This window comes from Prionailurus viverrinus, chromosome D2 (assembly GCF_022837055.1).
Source record: "Prionailurus viverrinus isolate Anna chromosome D2, UM_Priviv_1.0, whole genome shotgun sequence".
In the NCBI taxonomy this organism is placed as follows: Eukaryota; Metazoa; Chordata; class Mammalia; order Carnivora; family Felidae; genus Prionailurus; species Prionailurus viverrinus.
This window is the reverse complement of record NC_062571.1, coordinates 8,317,245-8,337,374: the sequence shown is the minus strand read 5'-3', so window position 1 is coordinate 8,337,374 and position 20,130 is coordinate 8,317,245. Positions and strand designations below refer to the sequence as shown.

General features: G+C 44.6%; 1 protein-coding gene across 2 annotated transcripts in view; it reads right to left on the bottom strand.

Annotated features, from left to right (window-relative positions):
* The window catches only part of FAS (Fas cell surface death receptor), a 29,104-nt gene that overhangs the window by 7,018 nt on the left and 1,956 nt on the right, over positions 1-20,130 (bottom strand). For both annotated transcript variants that reach the window (XM_047825796.1, XM_047825797.1), the window contains exons 2-4: positions 6,388-6,553; positions 1,604-1,741; positions 462-570 (exon numbers count right to left, since the gene is read on the bottom strand). In XM_047825796.1, the coding sequence (XP_047681752.1) occupies positions 462-570; positions 1,604-1,741; positions 6,388-6,553 (413 nt within the window). The remainder of the gene's footprint in view (positions 1-461; positions 571-1,603; positions 1,742-6,387; positions 6,554-20,130) is intronic.

The window sequence follows — 20,130 nt, the reverse complement described above, 5'->3', positions numbered from 1 at the left end:
GGGAATGTTCTCTTTCCTCTTTCAAGACTCTGGCCATGTGTCATATCTTCACACACACACACACACACACCCCCCCACCTCCCCAGGCCGAGGGGAAAGGTTCTCCTGTAGAACTCATAACACCCTGGGCGCAAGCCTCTTCTGCTGTTCGACACACGGTGTTGGCCCCATAACCATTGTTTTTCTTGACTCTCTCTGCCTCTGCCTCTCTCCTGAGACGTTTGATGCCAGGAACATGGCTTGCTCAGAACATTTGTTAGCTTATGCAGCTCGCGTACTATCCAGCACATAGGAGATGTTCAATCAACGTTCGGAGACTGGATGTTTGAATGAACGAAGAGGCGAAGCAAGACTAGAACCCAAATTCTTGACTCCCAGCCAGTGTTGTTTCCCCCCCTAGGAAGACATGGTCTATCAAGGTAGATCTCTAGCATTTTGATCAAAGAAAGATGAAAACTTACATCATGCACGGGTTACAGTGGTCACACAGAGAGACGTTACAAAAAAAGTTTGATTTACATCTGCACTTGGTATTCTGGGTCCGGGTACAGGTTTTTTCCACTTCTAAGCCTAGAAAGCCAATTTTCAGACTATTAATTAGAGCAGCTCGTTATAAGTGGACCCTGCAAATGGTGAGTAGGGGCCACAGGAAGTTTTGAGATCTACCACTTAAATCGGCACATCTTCCATAACACAGAGAGTATTTACATGGCAAACAGGTAACCCCAGGTGGAAATAGTCGAAATCATTTTAGCAGAGTTTTAAGTGGGCAGACAATCCAGCAACTAATGCCACCTCACTTCTGCTTAAATAGTTCCCCTGTTCTTCTGGAGCCTGGCTGCTCAGGGCCTGGGTTGTAGACCAGCAGCAATCAGTATCACTTGGAAGCCTGTGAGAAATGCAGAATATCAGGCCCTGCTCCAGACTCAGTCAGTCAGACCAAGGCCAAAGCCCTCACTCAGAGATCCTTATTTAATTGCTCCGAGGTGGGACCTAACAGTTGACATTTTTCATAGCTCCCTGGGTGACCCTAATGTACAGCCACAGTTGAGAAACATTGCTTTAGAGCCTGCGTGGGGCCAAGGAAAGCTTTACGTCCAGAGATTTCTTGATATCAAATGAAACTGGGAGTATTTGTTACATTTGAATCTAGGTTCTCACAATAGATTGGGACAGTCGTAAAAATTCAGGTCCTCCGTTGGAATTATCAGGACAAAATCGATCCTCAAAGAAGGGGGAGCATCCCGCGCACCTCTGGATTCCTCTGTCCTTGTATCAGAAGGCTTCTGAGCTCTTGAGGGCCACGACAAGAGCATAAATCAAGGTGGCGAAAAAATGTATGCAATTTTGATCGGGGCTGATGAACCCTGTTCACCAGGTTCGTATTTAGTTATTCTGGGAGAATTGCCTGGATTTGACCCGCAAATGTGTAGACAGGTGATTAGCCTGGTACCTGGTCCCGCTTCACCCCGACCAGCTCCATGCTGCCCTTTTCTGTGTGTGCACATAGTACGAGAGTAGGCCCCAATTTCAAATTGGATTATGCATGGTTCTCCGTGGAGCCCCATGATTGGTCTTTTTGATTGCTTTTAAAGACGCCTACCATGCTCTCCATCACAAATTCTACATCTTCTGCATCTGGGAGAAAAATGGCTCCTGTCTGTGTAGTCCTTCCCTTCTTCACAGGGTACACAGGACGGTCTACCCCCATCTTCTTCACAGTCGGCAGCTTTTCGTGTGCCTGCCCAAGAGAGAGATGGAGCGAGTGTTTGAACACAAGGTGGTCACGCAACAGCATGGGAGACATGCAGGTATGACAACAAAATGGGGGTCAGGGTTGTTAGGCTAACGAAGTACAAATACAACGGGGGAGAAGGTTATTGTGAAAATCACGTCAACAGACAGGACGGCTCCCAAGACTAAACCTAAAAGAGCGACTGAAGGAATATGCCTATAGACGTAGGATGATTAACAATAGGATTATATATTTTAATTTTTTTATTGTTTATTTATTTTTGAGAGAGAGAGAGACAGAGTACGAGCTGCGGAGGGGCAGAGAGAGAGAGGGAGACACAGAATCCGAAGCAGGCTCCAGGCTCCGAGCTGTCAGCACAGAGCCTGACACAGGGCTCGAACTCACGAACCATGAGTCAGACGCTCAACCGACTGAGCCTCCCAGGCACCCCAGGAGTATATATTTTTTAAAAGTTTAAGATGACCAAATGCACTTGAAGAAATGCCTCTAGCAACCTTTTTTGCAAGGAGGTCAGAGGTTGGTATTCATTCAATTTCTTTCTGTTCCTTTGCCATTAAGGGATAGAGTACGTTTGGATGGGAAGGCATGAACGTATTTATAACATTTATCATCAGTTTTTTTTTTTATCTCAGTACACACAATCATGAATAATATTCACATTTCCTTTACAAATAAAGTGAGTCACTGTATTGGTGTTAGTAAGCTTTATACAACCATGCTTTCTCCTGAAAATTCATTTATTTAACAAGTGTTTATTCGATGCCTATTGTGTGCCAGGCACTTTCTAGGAGCCAGAGATGCTGCAGGACACAAGACAAAACCTAGATCTTCAGGGGCTCCGTGTTTCCAGGGAAGAAGCAGAAAATGCACAAGTAAGTATATGATGTCAAGTGATGGTAAGCGTTCTGGGGAAAACACGGGGGTAAGTGCTGTGTTGGGCAAGAGCTAGAGAAGGAAAATCTAAGAGGAAGCAGGACTCGTGACCCCAATTATTCATGGTATTAAAAGAATTTAAAAAATTAAAAAAATTAAAAGAATAAACAGAGTCTGTCTGCCACACACATGTGCACAGCAACAATAATTTAAGCTATTTTTCCTGGATACGTAACTTTCTTAGTAACACAATAGCATTCTTTCTGATAAAACAAAATACTACATACGCAAATTATGCAATTTAAACATGGATGATATTATCATAAACTAAGACAATAGTGTGCCGATAGAAAAAAATAAACCAATTGTGAAAACCCAGAACCAACTTCAAATTCAAATACAGTGCTGTATAACATCACAGGGATGCTTACGAAAACTGAGCCAAAGTTCAATTTTCCTCGCTTGCCAGTGGTAGTGTTATACTGGTTTCTAAACGAATCGGCCTCCCTAGCGGATTACCTTGCACAACATGCCCAGCCCAAGGTCTAGGGCATGACAGGCATACAAGAAACCCAGAGTTTTCTCTCCTCCGATGTATACAACCTAAATTTATCAAAGTATCAAAAGTGAGTGGTTGTTTTCTTGCAAATCAGATTTTAAAATACATGCGTTTCTGAAAGTGATAGTACACCTGCTCACCGTAGAGACTTTGGAAAAGTTAGGGAAGTCTAAAAAGCACCTATGTGTCAACCACTCCGAGAGATTCACTGTCATTTTGGTGTGTTCTTAACGCATATGCACGCACACGTACATGCGAGTCTATGTGCATGCGGGGTGTGTGTGTGTGTGTGTGTGTGTGATGTATTCAGTGTTCCACAGAATCCTTCTTTTTTATTTTTTTTAATTTTTTTATATATATTTTTTTAAATTTTTTTTTATAACGTTTTTATTTATTTTTGGGACAGAGAGAGACAGAGCATGAACGGGGGAGGGGCAGAGAGAGAGGGAGACACAGAATCGGAAACAGGCTCCAGGCTCCGAGCCATCAGCCCAGAGCCTGACGCGGGGCTCGAACTCACGGACCGCGAGATCGTGACCTGGCTGAAGTCGGACGCTTAACCGACTGCGCCACCCAGGCGCCCCCACAGAATCCTTCTTATCGGATATGGTGAAGGGATGGCTTTTTGATCCATCAAAAGTCAGTGCACGTAGAGAATCATTGAAAAAAATACTGTAAATATTTCAAATTATGAAACATAACTATATAATGACTTCCCAGTCTGATGGCACAGAAAAAGTTGTTATAATTCCAGATTCTTCCTCATGTAAGTGACATCCAAAATGCCTCCTTTCTTGTTTTTCTTCCCTTTCCTCCCTCCCTCCCTTTTTTCTTTTCTTCCTCTTTTTGATGGAAATAAAACCTTCAAGATACCGGTAATTTGTACGAAAAGCTTTCAAGGATTTGTGATTTTTCCATTGACTTTGATCTCATCTCGTTCATCAACAATTCTTTCAGCGACTCGCCTTTACTGAAATCCTGCAAACATGGAAATGGGTTTTCATAGGAATAAAATCTGCCTTTTCTCCGTATTCATATAGCATGGGTTTATATAATAGTTGATCAAATTACACATGAATATCACAGCACCCATGAGCATAAAAAGAGTTGGAAGCAATGTGAATAGCGATAAGCCTACAATTCAACAGGAGGGAGAAGGAAGGGCAGCGGATCAGTGTGCATTCGTCACCGCCCAGGATTCTTAGGGATGCAGCAGAGACAGTCGGGGAATCCAACCGACAGATCAGTGAGAAATCCCCTCAGGGAATTTACACCTTGAGGCTCATGCCAGAAATATATGAGAAAACATGATATATTTGCTTGAGACATTCTAACTTTTGAATACTCCTAGATTTACTTCACCGATCCCACATCACAGGGTACCACAATGAAATGCCATGCATACAATATTTTCCTTTACATTTGACTACTTTTTAATTTTTTTTGATGTTTATTTATTTTTGAGAGAGAAAGAGAGAGAGAGAGAGAGAGAGAGAGAGAGAGCACAAGCAGGGGAGGGGCGGAGAGAGAGATACACACACAGAATCTGAAGCAGGCTCCAGGCTCTGAGCTGTCAACACAGAGCCCAATGCGGGGCTTGAACTCACCAACCACGGGATCATGACCTGAGCTGAAGTCGACGCTCAACTGACTGAGCCACCCAGGCGCCCCTAGGTCTGATGATTTTTAAAGACCTTTTCCCCATAAATTTATTACGGTAACAGTAGGCATGAACGTTCTCAAGTTTTTGTTCCGTGTGTCCAAATTTCTTTCTTAAAAAGTTAGTAATAATTTACATTCCAGTCGTGGTTTCTGAGAGTTCTTATCTCACAAGCAAGCTCAGCGGGGCTGAAAGCACTTCTTCAGAGAAAATAAAACGAAGCAAATCAAACAAAAAAAGCAAACACAAAAATTCTTGACAGTCTGATATGCAGAGCCTCTTATCCACGTTTGAATTTGCAACTTACGCTTTGAAGACATAAGGATCTCAACCCAGAGGCCCCATGGGTGATGTTTAACAAGGTATAAAAAAGCTAGGAAGCCATTCTTTATTCCCACTTGGAGAAGACGAAATAAATGTAAAGAGGATTAAGTCTAAGTGGGTGGGATTCTAAGGGAGGTTTTCCATGAGGGTTATTAAAACCTGGACAGGAGCCCAAGGGAGGCTGGTAGCATCTTTAGGCACAGGACCTAAGCCTGTTCAGCTGCTGGAGTTCTGGAAGCCTGCAGACCCACTACGAAACCTACCACGCTCGGTCCTTATTGGCTGTGCTAATCTACGGCAGCCCAGGTGCTCTTCCCTCCACCCTCCTGCCTCCCTTCACCGTGCAGCTGAGAGGGGTTCATGCCGGCAGGAACTAGCCCTCAACTCTACTCCATGTTGAAAACCAGGCTTGCCCCACAAGTGCGTTTTTGCTAAGCTTCGAATTTGCTCGTGTGCGAAGGATTTCCGATCTGAAATTGGTTTGCGTTTCAAAACCCTGGTGTTCTAAAATTGTTGGCCTTTGTCCACCGCTTTTCTCGCTCACCGAGTCGCAGCTGCAAAAACGCAAATGTATTTTGCAGGCTCCAGAGACCTTCCAACCGAAGGGAATTGCTAGACACATCTCTGAAGGGTGGAGGGTCCCTTGCTTTCGGAGCCCCACAATTACTGTGATAGACTGTGATATATTTTAGTCGGGCCCATTGGGATGAGTTTTTTTTAAGTGTGTTTTTATTTATTTTGAGAGAGAGATAGAGAGCAAGCAGGGGAGGGGCAGAGAGGGAGAGGGAGAGAGAGAATCCCAAGCAGGCTTCACGCCGTCAGCACAGAGGGCAGATGCGGGGCTCGAACTCACAAACTATGAGATCATGACCTGAGCCGAAGTCAAACCGACTGAGCCACCCAGGCGCCCCTGTGTTAACCTTTAACATCCACACATGAGTCTTCTTTTGCTCCTGAAAAACAGAGCTGAAGAAATGCTCTCCCTCCAGCGGCACCTGCCATTTATAAATCGTATTTATTTGTACCCGCACCCAACAAGCAGGATACAGTTGAACTACATTAGCGTCCGGAAAGTAATTTCCCAGTTGTTTCTCTTTCCAGCAATGCTCTGATAGAGGAGAACCAAGCACCGCAAACATTTTTTTTCCATTATTACTCTGCGCTACGCCTCACCCTGACTTTCCAGCTAACGGCTGGATGTTTCGGGTCACATACCAGGAGGGCATGGCAGACAGCAGAACTTGCTCCCACGATGCAGACCTTCCCTGCATCCAGGCTCCCCTTCGGTAGCGTTCTTACTCAATTTCAACACCTTGGAGTTGACATCGGTGACCTGAGCACTGTCGCCTCTGAACAGCGATCCGGCAACAGAGGTAAGTATCTGAAAAAGGAAAGCATGAGCAAACACTGACTTGTCAACCAGGAAACGTGGTAAACAGGGGTGACCTGCCCCAAATGGTTACATTTGCTGTCGCACAGGCAAAATCCACGTGGGGCTGCCTCCTTCTGCTGGCTCGCCTCCAGAAAAGGAGCACGCTGGTTGTGTGACAATCCAAACTACTCCATTAATGGCATCGGGGATGATAGGAGCCAGGATTCTGGGCTCGAGTGAACCCTGGCCCCCCCAGTTACTGGCCCCATCACTGTGGGTAAAGTCCCTCAAATGCTCCCAGTCTCCATTGTGTTATCTATAGAGTGGAAATGATGTCCTTTTCATGAGTTCGTTGTGATAATTAAACAGAATACGCCCTTAAAACTCTTCACGCGATTTCTGGCACATAAGAAATAGGTGCCCAGTAAATTGTATTACTACTGTTTTTTTTTTTTTTTAATTTTTTTTTTCAACGTTTATTTATTTTTGGGACAGAGAGAGACAGAGCATGAACGGGGGAGGGGCAGAGAGAGAGGGAGACACAGAATCGGAAACAGGCTCCAGGCTCTGAGCCATCAGCCCAGAGCCCGACGCGGGGCTCGAACTCACGGACCGCGAGATCGTGACCTGGCTGAAGTCGGACGCTTAACTGACTGTGCCACCCAGGCGCCCCAATTATTACTGTTTTCTTAATTACCATTATGGTTATTGTCACACAGCTCTAGTGAGGGACAACGTCGTGACGTACGAAAACCAGTAAATTTCAAAATGACTGATTGCGGTGTGAATCCCGGCTTTTCTACCAACAGTGTGGCTTCAGGCAATTTATAAAACCACCCTGACCCTCAATTTCCTGACTCGTAGGTGACGACAGCACTTTGTGTCTTGGAGAGTTATTAGGAGGATAAGAAGTGATAGCTTCTCCCAAACCTGGCATTTAGTTTATAACAAGTTCTATTTCTTCGCTTTTTATACCTAACCACAGAACAAACAGTTTTGATGAAGTCTGGTCTGGTTGTCCAACCATACAATGAATCCGATGGGATTTTCTTCACCTTTGTTCAGAAAAAAAAAATGAACTTCTTTTAGTGGAGAACCAGTCTTTAATCTATTTTCAGTTCCCTTCATCTGGAGATAAAAGTCCGTCGGTTTAAGTGATATCGGTGTCAAATTTATCTTAGTCAGTTACACACCAGAATTCCTTGGAAAAACGAGCCCCCCAAAATGTACGGAAGCATTTGGACATAATCTCTGGTTGGTTCCTTTCTCTGACTGCCTAAGTATTTTTGGTGTCTCTAACCATATATATAATTTGGTGTCTCTAACCAATATAAATAATTCCTTCTTTTAGGTGGAATATGTGAATTCTATTGCTAAGCATCCAAAAAATTTAAACTCTTAATTCCGAAGACTTTTTTTAAGGTCATTTTTCACCGTTTTCATGGCACATATTATTTTTTCTACTTTATGGCATAGTAATAATACCGGCATCTTCTTTTTTTTTTTTTTTTTTTTTTTTAAAAATTTTTTTTTCAACGTTTATTTATTTTTGGGACAGAGAGAGACAGAGCATGAACGGGGGAGGGGCAGGGAGAGAGGGAGACACAGAATCGGAAACAGGCTCCAGGCTCTGAGCCATCAGCCCAGAGCCCGACGCGGGGCTCGAACTCACGGAGCGCGAGATCGTGACCTGGCTGAAGTCGGACGCTTAACCGACTGCGCCACCCAGGCGCCCCAATACCGGCATCTTCTGAGTCAACAGAACTAAGTGTTCTTCACGTATAAGCCCCTGCACACAAGTTCCTACGTCTTCCCTTCTAGCCCCTCCCCCCGTGTCACCAAAGCCTGTGTCCCCTTCAGGTCACAGGATACCACGGGACCTTACAGGAGATGAGGTGGCCCTCTTTTCCTCCTGGGACGGTTGTGCTTAAAAATGCATTTCTAAAATTCGGTCTTCTTCCAAGAGGGCGAATGACACCAAAATATCAAGAAAATATCTCACTTGACCGGGGTCTCTTGCCAGCAAAAGGTAGGACTTGTCTGAGTCTCCAAATGCCTTTCACGGTGGCGTTCTTTCTCTGCACCCAAGAGACAGGGGCACTTACTACAGGCTATAGCCTATACATATGCTTTCTATGTGAACACATCTGCGTAAAGAACTGGTATCCAGATCGGAGGAATAATGCCTAAATACGCTGGCTTCACTGCCTCTTCAATCCCACAGACGTTCCTTGAGCACCTATTGTACGCCAGGTTACAAGAATACAAAGTAACATTGATTGTAATAGACAATGAGTATTAAGTGTCCAAAAACAGATTTGCAGGCAGGTTGTTTGTGGTGCATTAATAATTTGGGGATGTTTTACACTTTATATTGGCATGCCTCTTACTTTTTAATTTTTTTTAAGTTTATTTATTCTGTGAGAGACAGAGAGTGAGCAGGGGAGGGCAAAGAGAGAGGGAGAGAGAATCCCAAGCAGTCTCCACACTGTCAGCGCTGAGCCTGACGCAGGGCTTGAACTCAACGAACTCTGAGATTGTGACCTGAGCCAAAATCAAGAGTTGACGCTTAACTGACTGAGCCACCCAGGCGCCCCGGGATGCCTCTTGGTTTTTTAAAAGACTTCTTTTTTTTTTTTTTAATTTTTTTTTCAACGTTTATTTATTTTTGGGACAGAGAGAGACAGAGCATGAACAGGGGAGGGGCAGAGAGAGAGGGAGACACAGAATCGGAAACAGGCTCCAGGCTCTGAGCCATCTGCCCAGAGCCCGACGCGGGGCTCGAACTCCTGGACCACGAGATCGTGACCTGAGCTGAAGTCGGACGCTTAACCGACTGTGCCACCCAGGCGCCCCAAAAGACTCCTGAATCTATGAGCTTTTTCTAAGCCAAAATGTGCAACTTTGAACAAAAGATCTTTATTAGCATCCAACTCTCTTTTCCGGGTGACTGTTCCCCACTTCTTACTTTATCTGTGGGTTATCCTGTCATCCGGTTAATATCCGTCCCTCTTCTAGATCAAAGAATCAAAAGCTAATGCATAGTAACTGAATTGGGCGTCCTGGGAAAAATAACGTGATGGTAAGCATAGCAAAGTGTTGACTGCTGAGATGGGAAGGGCTTTCCAATGAAAATTTTCCAAATTTTTAGGATCCTTATTCCAAGACCGTCTGGCTGTTCTATATGACGGTCAGGGATTAAACATAGTAGCCATTTAACATTCCAGGCGTCGCCAGCACGTACAAAGTCTCGAGCCAGTGTAAAAATCTCCCCACTGCCGGAAGTTACCAGGGAGTGCTGTTTGCAACCGACAACGCAAGACTGGATGTAAGCACCCCAAATTCTTTCCCCTCGTCAGGCACCTCCACGGCTGTGAAGACGGAGGTCACAGTGAGTAACACTCCCTCTCCTCTTTCAACTCAGGTTTCCCACCAGAAACTGAAGAAAATGGTACATATTTAAACTCAGAAGAGACTGACGGGGACTGAGCCAGCCCAAACTGACAAGTGAAAAGTGCTGAGAGCTGATACCCGATCCTGTGTGCGTGGGGGTCTCCCAGGCCCAGGGGGCCCCATCCTCCTTGGTATTCTGATTCCATCCAGTATTGCTGAGACAGTGTTACGAGTGGGTCCACGAGTCATTCTTGGTTTAGGCGGTAAGTGCTCACATCTTACACTCACGGGTTGTGATATGGGTGCGATTTCTGGAGAACCGTGCGTCTTGTCGGCTTTCTAGAGCTGTCTAAAACCAATGTACTTTCTTTTTTTTTCAACGTTTATTTATTTTTGGGACAGAGAGAGAGCATGAGCGGGGGAGGGGCAGAGAGAGAGGGAGACACAGAATCGGAAACAGGCTCCAGGCTCCGAGCCATCAGCCCAGAGCCCGCCGCGGGGCTCGAACTCACGGACCCCGAGATCGTGACCTGGCTGAAGCCGGACGCTTAACCGACTGTGCCCCCCAGGCGCCCCCCAATGTACTTTCTAACTCACGTTGTTTTTGTTTCACGGTTTTTTTTTCTTTTTTAAGTTTATCTATTTTGAGAGAAAGAGACAGCGCACGAGCAGCGGAGGGGCAGAGAGAGACAGAGAGAGGGAGAGAGAGAATCCCAAGCAGGCTCCGTGCTGCCAGCACAGAGCCCAACGTGGGGCTCGAACTCATGAAACTGTGAGATCATGACCTGGGCCCAAACCAAGAGTCAGACGCTCAACCGACTGAGCCGCCCAGACGCCCCAGTTTTGAAATTTTTCATTGGAAATCAAAATCCACTGTCCCCAATCCATCGAGACATTGAGACATGTAAAAGCCGGGGTAGAGCACGGAAAGACACGACTATCACTGGCCACGAGCACAGACATCAGGCCCAACTCATTTCGTGTCTGATCGCATCTGCTTCACAGAGTTGAGCTCAAGTGAGCCTCAGAGACTCACGTTAAACAAGAAAAAGAAAGCTGATCCCAAGGGCAGGCAGTGACTGGTACAAAATGTGATGTAGGCAGTGCCCCGTGCTCCATGCAGCTTGTATTTCCTTTTTGATGGTTGCATTAACTCAAGTTTGCAGTATGCAAAGATCTAACCCAAACTGTCTGGGCAGGAACTGAGGCATCTGTACTGTGACAAGGCAGGAAACCCACAAAGAACTAAATGATCTGAATGCTCCAAAAAAAAAAAAAAAAAAAAAGTTTGCAGAAAAGCTGAAAAGGCCCAAAAATGGGTTAAATTAAAGGTCTGAAATGTGAAGAAACTAAGTCAGATGATAACCAAATGGGAAACAATGAAAAAGAAAAATAGTTTTATGTCTCCATCATCCTAAAGATGAGAAAGTCAGAGAACCTCAGTTCTGCTGGGAATATTCTCTAATCCATTAATCCATTAATTAACTGAGCCAATACTTTGTTGGGTACCTGCTGGGAATTCTGCTGGGAATATTCTCTAATCCATTAATCCATTAATTAACTGAGCAAATACTTTGTTGGGTACCTACTATGTGCCAGACAGGTGCCTGGAACAGAGCAGTGAACACGTAAAGACTCTATTCTCATACAGATTATATGTAAGTGAGCTGTGTTAGTCAGGGTTCTCCAGAGAAATAGGACTCAAAGAGAGAGAGAGGGTGTGTGTGTGTTTGTGTGTGGGAGAGAGAGAGAGAGAGAGAGAGAGAGAGAGAGAGAGAGAGGCTTGGCAAGTCCAAAATCTGATGGGAAGTCAGGAAGAGCTGACTCCAGTTCAAGTCTGGAGGCAGAATTTCTTCTTCCTCAAGGTCTGCAGTCTCTGTGCTGTTAAGGCCTTCAACTGATTGGATGAGGCCCACCCACATGGGGGAGGAAAATCTCCTTTACTCAAAGTTTACCACTTTTTTTTTTTTTTTTAATTCTGTTAATGTTCATTTATTTTGAGAGAGAGAGAAAGAGAGACACAGCATGAGCCGGGGGGGGGGGGGGGGGGGAGAGGGGGGAGCAGAGAGAGAGGGAGACACAGAATCCGAAGCAGGCTCCAGGCTCTGAGCTGTCAGCACAGGCCCAACACAGGGCTCAAGCTCACAGACCATGAGATCATGACCTCATGACCTGAGCTGAGTCAGATGCTTAACTGAGTGAGCCACCCAGGCACCCCAAAGTCTACCACTTTAAATGCTAATCTTGTTAAAAAGTGGCAACAACAAAAAACAAACACAACACCAAAAATACACTGTCATCAAAACACCCAGAATAACATCTGAGCAGATATCTGAGCTCTGTGGTCCAGTCACGTTGACACATACAATTCAGCATCCCATGCAAGGATATGATGTGAATACACACAGAGAAATACACACTATGCCAGGGAGGGGTAGGTGCTATGTAAAGCAATAAAGAAAGCTTAGGGGGTGTGGAAACTTTGAGGGGCGGGGTGGTGCTGTTTGAGAAAGCGTGGTCTGGGAAGGCCACCAAATAAGATGTTTGCGCAGTGAGTGGATGGAAATGTGGGGAAGAGCCAACGGGTGGCTTTCTGGGCAGGTGGCACTCAGACCTGCCAAAGTAGGGAAGAGCCTGAGGTCCTCAGCGAAATCATCACTAGCAACTAGCTGTTAAAATAAGTAAAGATCACGTCTCCCGAGCCACACAAGCCATTAGCACTTTGACTAGCAAGCCACAGCGGGATTCTATGGCCACCATAACCGTAGACACAGCAACCTCATGGACCCCTGGAATGTCAGAGCAGAGAGGGGCCACAAACACCTGTTCAGCTGCAAGACAGACTTTAAAAAGTGGATCTCCGGGAGTCGTTCTTTATCTATGGGATTTTAACATTAAACAAAATTTTTTTAATGTTTATTTATGTGTGTGTGTGTGTGTGAGAGAGAGAGAGAGAGAGAGAGAGAGAGAGACAGTGTGTGAGTCGGGAAGGGGCAGAGAGGAGGACACAGAATCCAAAGCAGGCTCCAGGACCTGAGCCCAATGTGGGCCTTGAACCCACCAACTCGAGATCGTGACCTGAGCTGAAGTTGGATGTTTAACCGACTGAGCCACCCGGGCGCCCTTGGATTTTAGTATTTTCTGCAAATCAGAATATTTGTTTCTCTCTCTCCTGAATTATCCATGAAAATGTGAAGTGGAAGCTCCGGTCCCTCAGAAGGCCATTTTCCCCGCTCCGGCGTGACATTTGCCTGGCCCAGTACAAAGTTCAACAATATGTATCTCCTCGTGGTAGTTACAACAAACCTTTGCATGAGGAATTCTCACTGTCTTTTATTTTATTTTATTTTATTTTATTTTATTTTATTTTACTTCATTTTACTTTATTTTATTTTACTTCACTTTATTTTATTTTACTTTACTTTACTATTTTATTTTATTTTACTTTATTTTATTTTATTTTACTTTACTTTATTTTATTTTATTTTATTTTATTTTATTTTATTTTAATGTTTATTTATTGAGAGAGGGGGTCAGGGGAGGGCAGAGAGAAAGGAAGAGAGAATCCCAAGCAGGCTCCATGCTGTCAGCGTGGAGACCGACGTGGGGCTCGATGCTACAAACTGTGAAATCATGACCTGAGTGGAAACCAAGAGTTGGACGCTTAACTGACTGAGCCCCCAGGCGCCCCCTGCTGTCGTATTTTATAGTGCCCAGAACACATGAAATGACTTGTCCAATAATTTATGATTGGGAAGGGCCAAGGGAAAACCCAGCACTCCTGACCTAAACCTGGGCTCTGTTTTAGGTTTGTAAAATGGTTTCCTAACTACTTCTACTCCACTTAGGCACACAGACAACTCAGTGTTTTCAGACGCTTGTTGACAAGAAACAAAGAATCTGCAAAGGAAATGCATATTGAGGGTGGAAAGAGGGGGTCTGGCAGGAACTCCCTGAGAACCAGAGTCAGTCCCAAGTCTGAGAAAACTGAGGCAGGAAGTTTTCTTCCTGGCTGGGGTTCTGGCTGGCACAAGAGGCGAAACTCCACATCCTGGTCTGCAACTTGGGAAGAAGTGGGGTTTACGTCTCCTTTCCTCCGATGTGGGTGCTGAGTTTCTGAGCACTGGCACGATGCTCACTGGGTCTGTGGTCTCTTGCAGGGGTGGGGGTCTGCAATGCACAAATAGGAACCCCAAGTCTCCCCCCCTCCACTAGAATCTTTGCACTGGCTCCTTTTGAGACTCAGAAACAGGGCTGCATGAGAGTCTATTCCTTGTAGCAGGTGACGAGACGCTGAGAGAGTAACTGGACATTCATTAGTCCCCAGCATCAGTGATGGATCACCCTTCACAGCCCACCAGGTCCCTCAATACAAGAACTGAGGTGGGGACGGCCAGACCCGGAAATTGATCAGGGCCCCGCACCACGCACCACACCGCAGTGTGCCAAGCTGTCCACATGCTCCCCGGACTTGCAAACACTCAAGGTCTAACACGGTAGTTTCAGAGAGAGTGACGTCTCAGTGACTGAATTAAGCAAGCTGCTGGAAGACACTGGGACTACCCTTTGGATTACTCCAGAGAAATCAATTGCCCTTGAGAGAGGAAATAGGATTTGAAATGGAAGTGGAAAAAAAAAAAAAACAAAAAACACCCACAACTTTTTTTTTTTTTTTCTATTCTTAGTGAAGTTGAAAGCAAATGGGAAGATAATGTTTGTGAGGTGGTGAAAAATGGCTGCCCTTCGAATGGCAAGAATGAGTAACAGGTGCATCAAAAGAGTGTGAACTTTTCCAGGACTTCGCCCTGTCCCCTGCTGCTGAGGACATAAATGGAGCAAGAAATGATTCTGTTTCCTTGCTTGCTTTTTTTGATGTTTAGTTACTTAAAACAAAGGAGGAGAAAGACATCTTCGGCCATGGCCAGTCCACCATGGCCAGTCCACCATTTCCAATGATGAAAGGCATTTCTAATGTATTTGGGTAAAAAAACCAAAAATCAGGCAACAGTAATGTCCTTTTGTAATAGGTACGTTACTGAAACATGGAGAGGCAGAGAAATAAAATAAATTTTTCTGCATGAAAGAGATAAGTGAAGATTCCACTCCTTCTTACTCTTTCAAAAGGTGTAATCTCTTCTCTTTCTCAAGGCCAGCTTCTGAAAAGACCAAGAGAGAGAGAAAGAGTTGAGGCAGTTGGGGGGCGGGGGGGGGGGGGCGGTAAAGGGACTGGCAAGATCTCTGAGTGATCAAGCAATGAACAAAATACAGTGAGGGAATCTAGAAAATTCTACCTGGGATTAGATTTTGACTAGAGTTATAAAAACAGTTTTCAAAACTGTGATGGAGATCAGAATCATGTAGTGATGCATTAAAAAAATAATAATAATAACGTGCGGGTCCCGCCGCGGACCTAAAGAATCAGAGTCTCTGAGGACGAGGCCCTCCCTATGGCCACCTTCAGCAAGTTCTCAGTCCCGTGGATGTTCACCACGGCTGTCCTCCTAGAGGAAGATCTGAGGGGAGCCAGCCATGACATTTACAAGTGACAAGTTGAGAGCTTTACAGACCAACAGCCTGTGTTCTGCCTTGAAGACCAGAAGTTGACTTCTCCCAGAGAAACAATCACCCTTCCAAAAATAGGCCCGAAGGAAGGGAAGTCACCTTTGATGGAGGAAACACCTAATGGGAGGGCTACAACATTCTGAACAAGAGCCTGGAGTCCTGAAACGCCCAGGGGCCACAGAGGGAGCACAAGAGTACGTAACAGGCAATGGGGAGGAGAGTAGGGCATGCGGGCCTCGGTCTCCCACTTTTCAAGAGAAACCCAAATCCTCCACCATTTAGGTAGCAACTAATATTTAAAAATACGTTCCTACAGGGACGCCTGGGTGGCTCAATCAGTTAAGCCTCCCACTCTTGATTTCGGCTCAGGTTATGATCCCAGCGTCGTGGGATCGAACCCTGAAACAGGCTCCATGCTGAGTGTGGAGCCTTCTTAAGATTCTATCTTCCTCTCTCTCTCTCTCTGCCCCTCCCATGCACCCTCTCTCTGTGTCAAAAAAAAAAAAAATACATACTAACATACATATATACTGTGTATGTCAATCCCTTGTGGACAAAAAAAGAAAAACAACAAAAACCAGTCTGGGACAGTGGCCTAAATCTACTAAGACATCCATATGAAAAAACAGTCTACTTTGATCACGGATTCCTTGTGAGGGTGGCAAAAAACCAAAGCTCAATCATCAGCACGGGGCAAGAGCATAATCCACACGCTCTGAGTACATATTCTCTCTGTCTGTCTGTCTGTCTCTGTCTCTCTCTTCCAAGATCTCTGCCCTCAGAAATCAAAAGCATCCATGTTTCCCACACCTTGTATTTTTACAGCCTCCCAGAGCACAGAGGTGAATACATCTGGAATCTTGCACGACTTGACCAGGGGACAGCCTGTCATTAATGACTCCATGGCCAAGTTTATTCCAATGTTGCAAGTTTACCCCAGCTCACAGTTTAACAAAACCCACAGGAGGTGCGCTTGCCTTGCTGGGCTCAGCGTGTCTGCCCATTGACCTGTAGTCGGATTTGCTCATTTATAAGGCTGGTCTTGCTCCAAATGCCCAAGTCCATGCTAAATTCCCTATCATCCTCACACCTGGTGGAACTCGGGCCAGTTGTCCAACATAGACGGCTGTTTCTAAACGCCCACAGACGGCTGCGGTGGGTGCAAAGATCGTAGTTTGCACAGTTCATTCCAGAACAAGAAGGGAACAGATCAAAGGCAAGAAGGAGCTCATTCCTTCGGGGGAAGGTGGGGTTACCGATGCTACCACGATCAGTGTCTTCCTAATTAGAGCTTTACGGTTTCCATCTCACTTCAAAGGAAAGAAAAGGGCACAAGTGCATTGAGTTCTGTTCTTGTTCAGGACTGAGTTGAAGACACTTAGCTGGTGTTAGGAAGCTAAAGGCACTTTGTTTTTCTTTTTCAAAGCAAGGGCCTTCCGGAAATGAAAAGGACTTTTGAGGTAGTTAAATGCCATTTCCCCACATTTGGGAAAAGATACACACAGACAGCAAAAGGAATATAGTACTATATACACTAAGGTCCTGACAGTGATTTGCAAATAATTTTTTTGGTGATAAGACATATAGAGATCGATCCCAGTACAATTAGAAATGTTTTCTTTATAATAAGAGATTATTACAAGGTAATAAATAAAATAGTAAGTGATGAGCATTATAGAAATCCAAGTGCACTGAATAAATGCCCTCTCTGTAAACACATCCAATACAAAGTAAAAGATAAAAACTGTGTACCCAAGAAGGGACAGAAAGACTATAAACACCACTGAGGAAACCTGTAATTATGTGCAAGTGTAGATGAAACCAAGAGGCCATAAATAAAATAAAAACTGCTTGTATTTGGTGGTGAAAAAATGGGGCACCTGGGTGGCTCGGTCGGTTAAGCGGCCGACTCCGGCTCAGGTCATGATCTCGCGGTCCGTGAGTTCGAGCCCCGCGTCGGGCTCTGTGCTGACAGCTCGGAGCTTGGAGCCTGTTTCAGATTCTGTGTCTCCCTCTCTCTCTGCCCCTCCCCTGTTCATGCTCTGTCTCTCTCTGTCCCAAAAATAAATAAACGTTAAAAAAAATTTTTTTTTTAAATGTGGCTTTATTTTCTCAAGAATTACTTTTAGTTTCACATCATATAGTCAATTTCTCTCTCTCTACTGACTTAAAAGGAGGAAAGAGATTCACTGTCCTAAATTTGGTTTCGCCTTGCTTTTCATCTTATGGGTCCACTTTTTAAATATGCCCTTTTATGATTTTTCATCCTAAGGCAACGGTCTCTAGTACCTATTACAAAACATGTGCTCACGAGGGACTTTTGGGACCAAGATGATTTGCCAAAAGGCACTTCATTCACTAGGGGTTTTCAACTGGGGGATTTCCTTATTCAGGTTTTTAGACATCCCTTCAGTGTTGTTTATTTTCTCTAACTGCTAGTTGTAATAACTGGAGTCATCTGGCTTCGCTAGCCTTCTGAGAGATTTTTTTCAAAATCCTGACAGTTCTATTCTAAGAGCTATTTAGAAATAAATTACTTGTCTAGTGTCCCAAAGAGACTTACATCCAAATCCTGGGTCCTCTTTGCTTCTCACTCTTTTTACCTTTCCCCCTCTAAACTTAGGGCAAGAACTAAAATTTCGTTTTCTCAAGTTTTAAACTCTGATTTGCCACTAGGGGTGGTAACTGTGTGTCAGAGAGGGAGGAGGGGACACTTGTTGATCTAACTGGAGCTAAGACTAGGGCCCTGATGGGCTCCGTGTAGCAATTTCATTTCTGCCTCTCAATCTTGCCATCCTTTAGAAGTCTGTGTTTTTACATCCCGGTGGTTATTGTTTTAAATTACATTTCGTAATTTCGTTTCATTCTAAATATGTTTGAGTCCGTTGTGAGAGAAGTAAAACCCATTAAAAAACACATTGTGTCAAAAAAATAACATAGGGATGCCTGGGCGGTTCAGTGCATTAAGCGTCTGACTCTTGATTTTGGCTCAGGTCATGATCTCACAGTTGGTGAGATCAAGCCCTGCAGTGGGCTCTACGCTGGCAGTGGGGAGCCCGCTTGGGATTTCTCGCTCTCTACCCCTCCCCTGGTCACGCTCTTTCCCTCTCTCTCTCAAAGTAAATAAACATTAAAAAGTTAAAAATAATAAAATAATGAACTAAACTAAATTACATTAAAAATACCAAAAGGGGGCGCCTAGGTGGCTCAGCAGGTTGAGCAGCTGACTCTTAATTTTGGCTGAGGTCATGATCCTAGGGTTGTGGGATGGAGTCCCTCCTGGGGCTCTGTGCTGACAGTGTGGAGACTGCTTGGGATTCCCTCTCTCTCTCTCTCTCTCTCTCTGCCTCTCCCTTTACTCCTCTCCCCTGCTCACATACTCTCTCTCTCTAAAATAAAAAAACATAATAAAATTTAAAAATTAAAAAAAAACACACACTACAACTCATTTCACGTTTCTTAGGTTGGTTTAAAGGAAAATGACTAAATTATAAATTAAGCAATCGTTCTTAATTCTGCCACCAAAAATCTTCCATATGATCGCTTATAAATACACTGGTTTCTTTTCAAATGCCCTCTCCTTTCTCTCGGCCATAATTTTAAGACAACTGCTCTAAGAAATGTAGAAAAAACTGTGTACCTAGTACTTGCCTGACCACAGACCTCAACAGTACAAGATAAAACCTGCCAGAGGCACGTGCTAAAAAAAAAGAAAAAAGAAAAAGAAAAAAAAAGAATAGAATAGAATAGAAAAGAAGAAAGGAAGGAAACAAGCAAGACGTCCCCACAGCTCTTTCTCAGACACATTTTTACATGAGGTCTGACTCTTTTTCTGTCTCCTTTAGACACTCGTGAATTGTCTGGGGATTTCAAACTTATTTCTTGTAGGTGCCACACAAGCAGCAGCCAGAAGCTGGAGGAGAGAGGGCTCCAAGAAGGGAGAGAGAGACGTGCGGAGGTAAGAGATGGGCGCATCCCTGGACCACGGGCAGCAACAGAGACTAGAAGACTGGAAAAAACCGAGGGGAAGAATACATGAGGCAAGCCCATTGCCAAGGTTCAACATCTGCTCCTGGGTTCCACTCCTCCCGCCATTTTCTCATTCTTGTTACTAGTAAGTCAGCACTGCTACCTGCAAAGGCACAAAAGCCAGCATTTGCTGGAAACACACGAGGTGACACGACAGACAGCGTGGAAACATCTTGAAGAACACAGGTGTGCTCTTGGGCGAGCAGTGGGCACGAGGCGGGATTCTGTGTAATTAAATTTACGAGCCACATTGGAGGGGCGAAACGGGACGCACACCACAAAATAGAGGCTGCGATTGCCTACGTGATGGGGTTGTGCCAGATATTTTTCTTTATTGGTCTGCACTTACAAATTTTATTGAATAAACCTGAAACTTCTTCATCTGCTAGGCCATATATTAGATGTAACTATAATAAACAAATATGTACCATTACAGATATCATCATAATAGGTATACACACACATTATTTGTGTGTGCATTCTTTCAGAAAAGCAAAAACCTCTGGAAAAGATGCAATAGTATACAAGTTAAAAAACGAAGCCCTTCTGGGTTTGGATAACTTTGCTACACTCACTAGTGCTGCTGTCCCAAGAACTGGGAG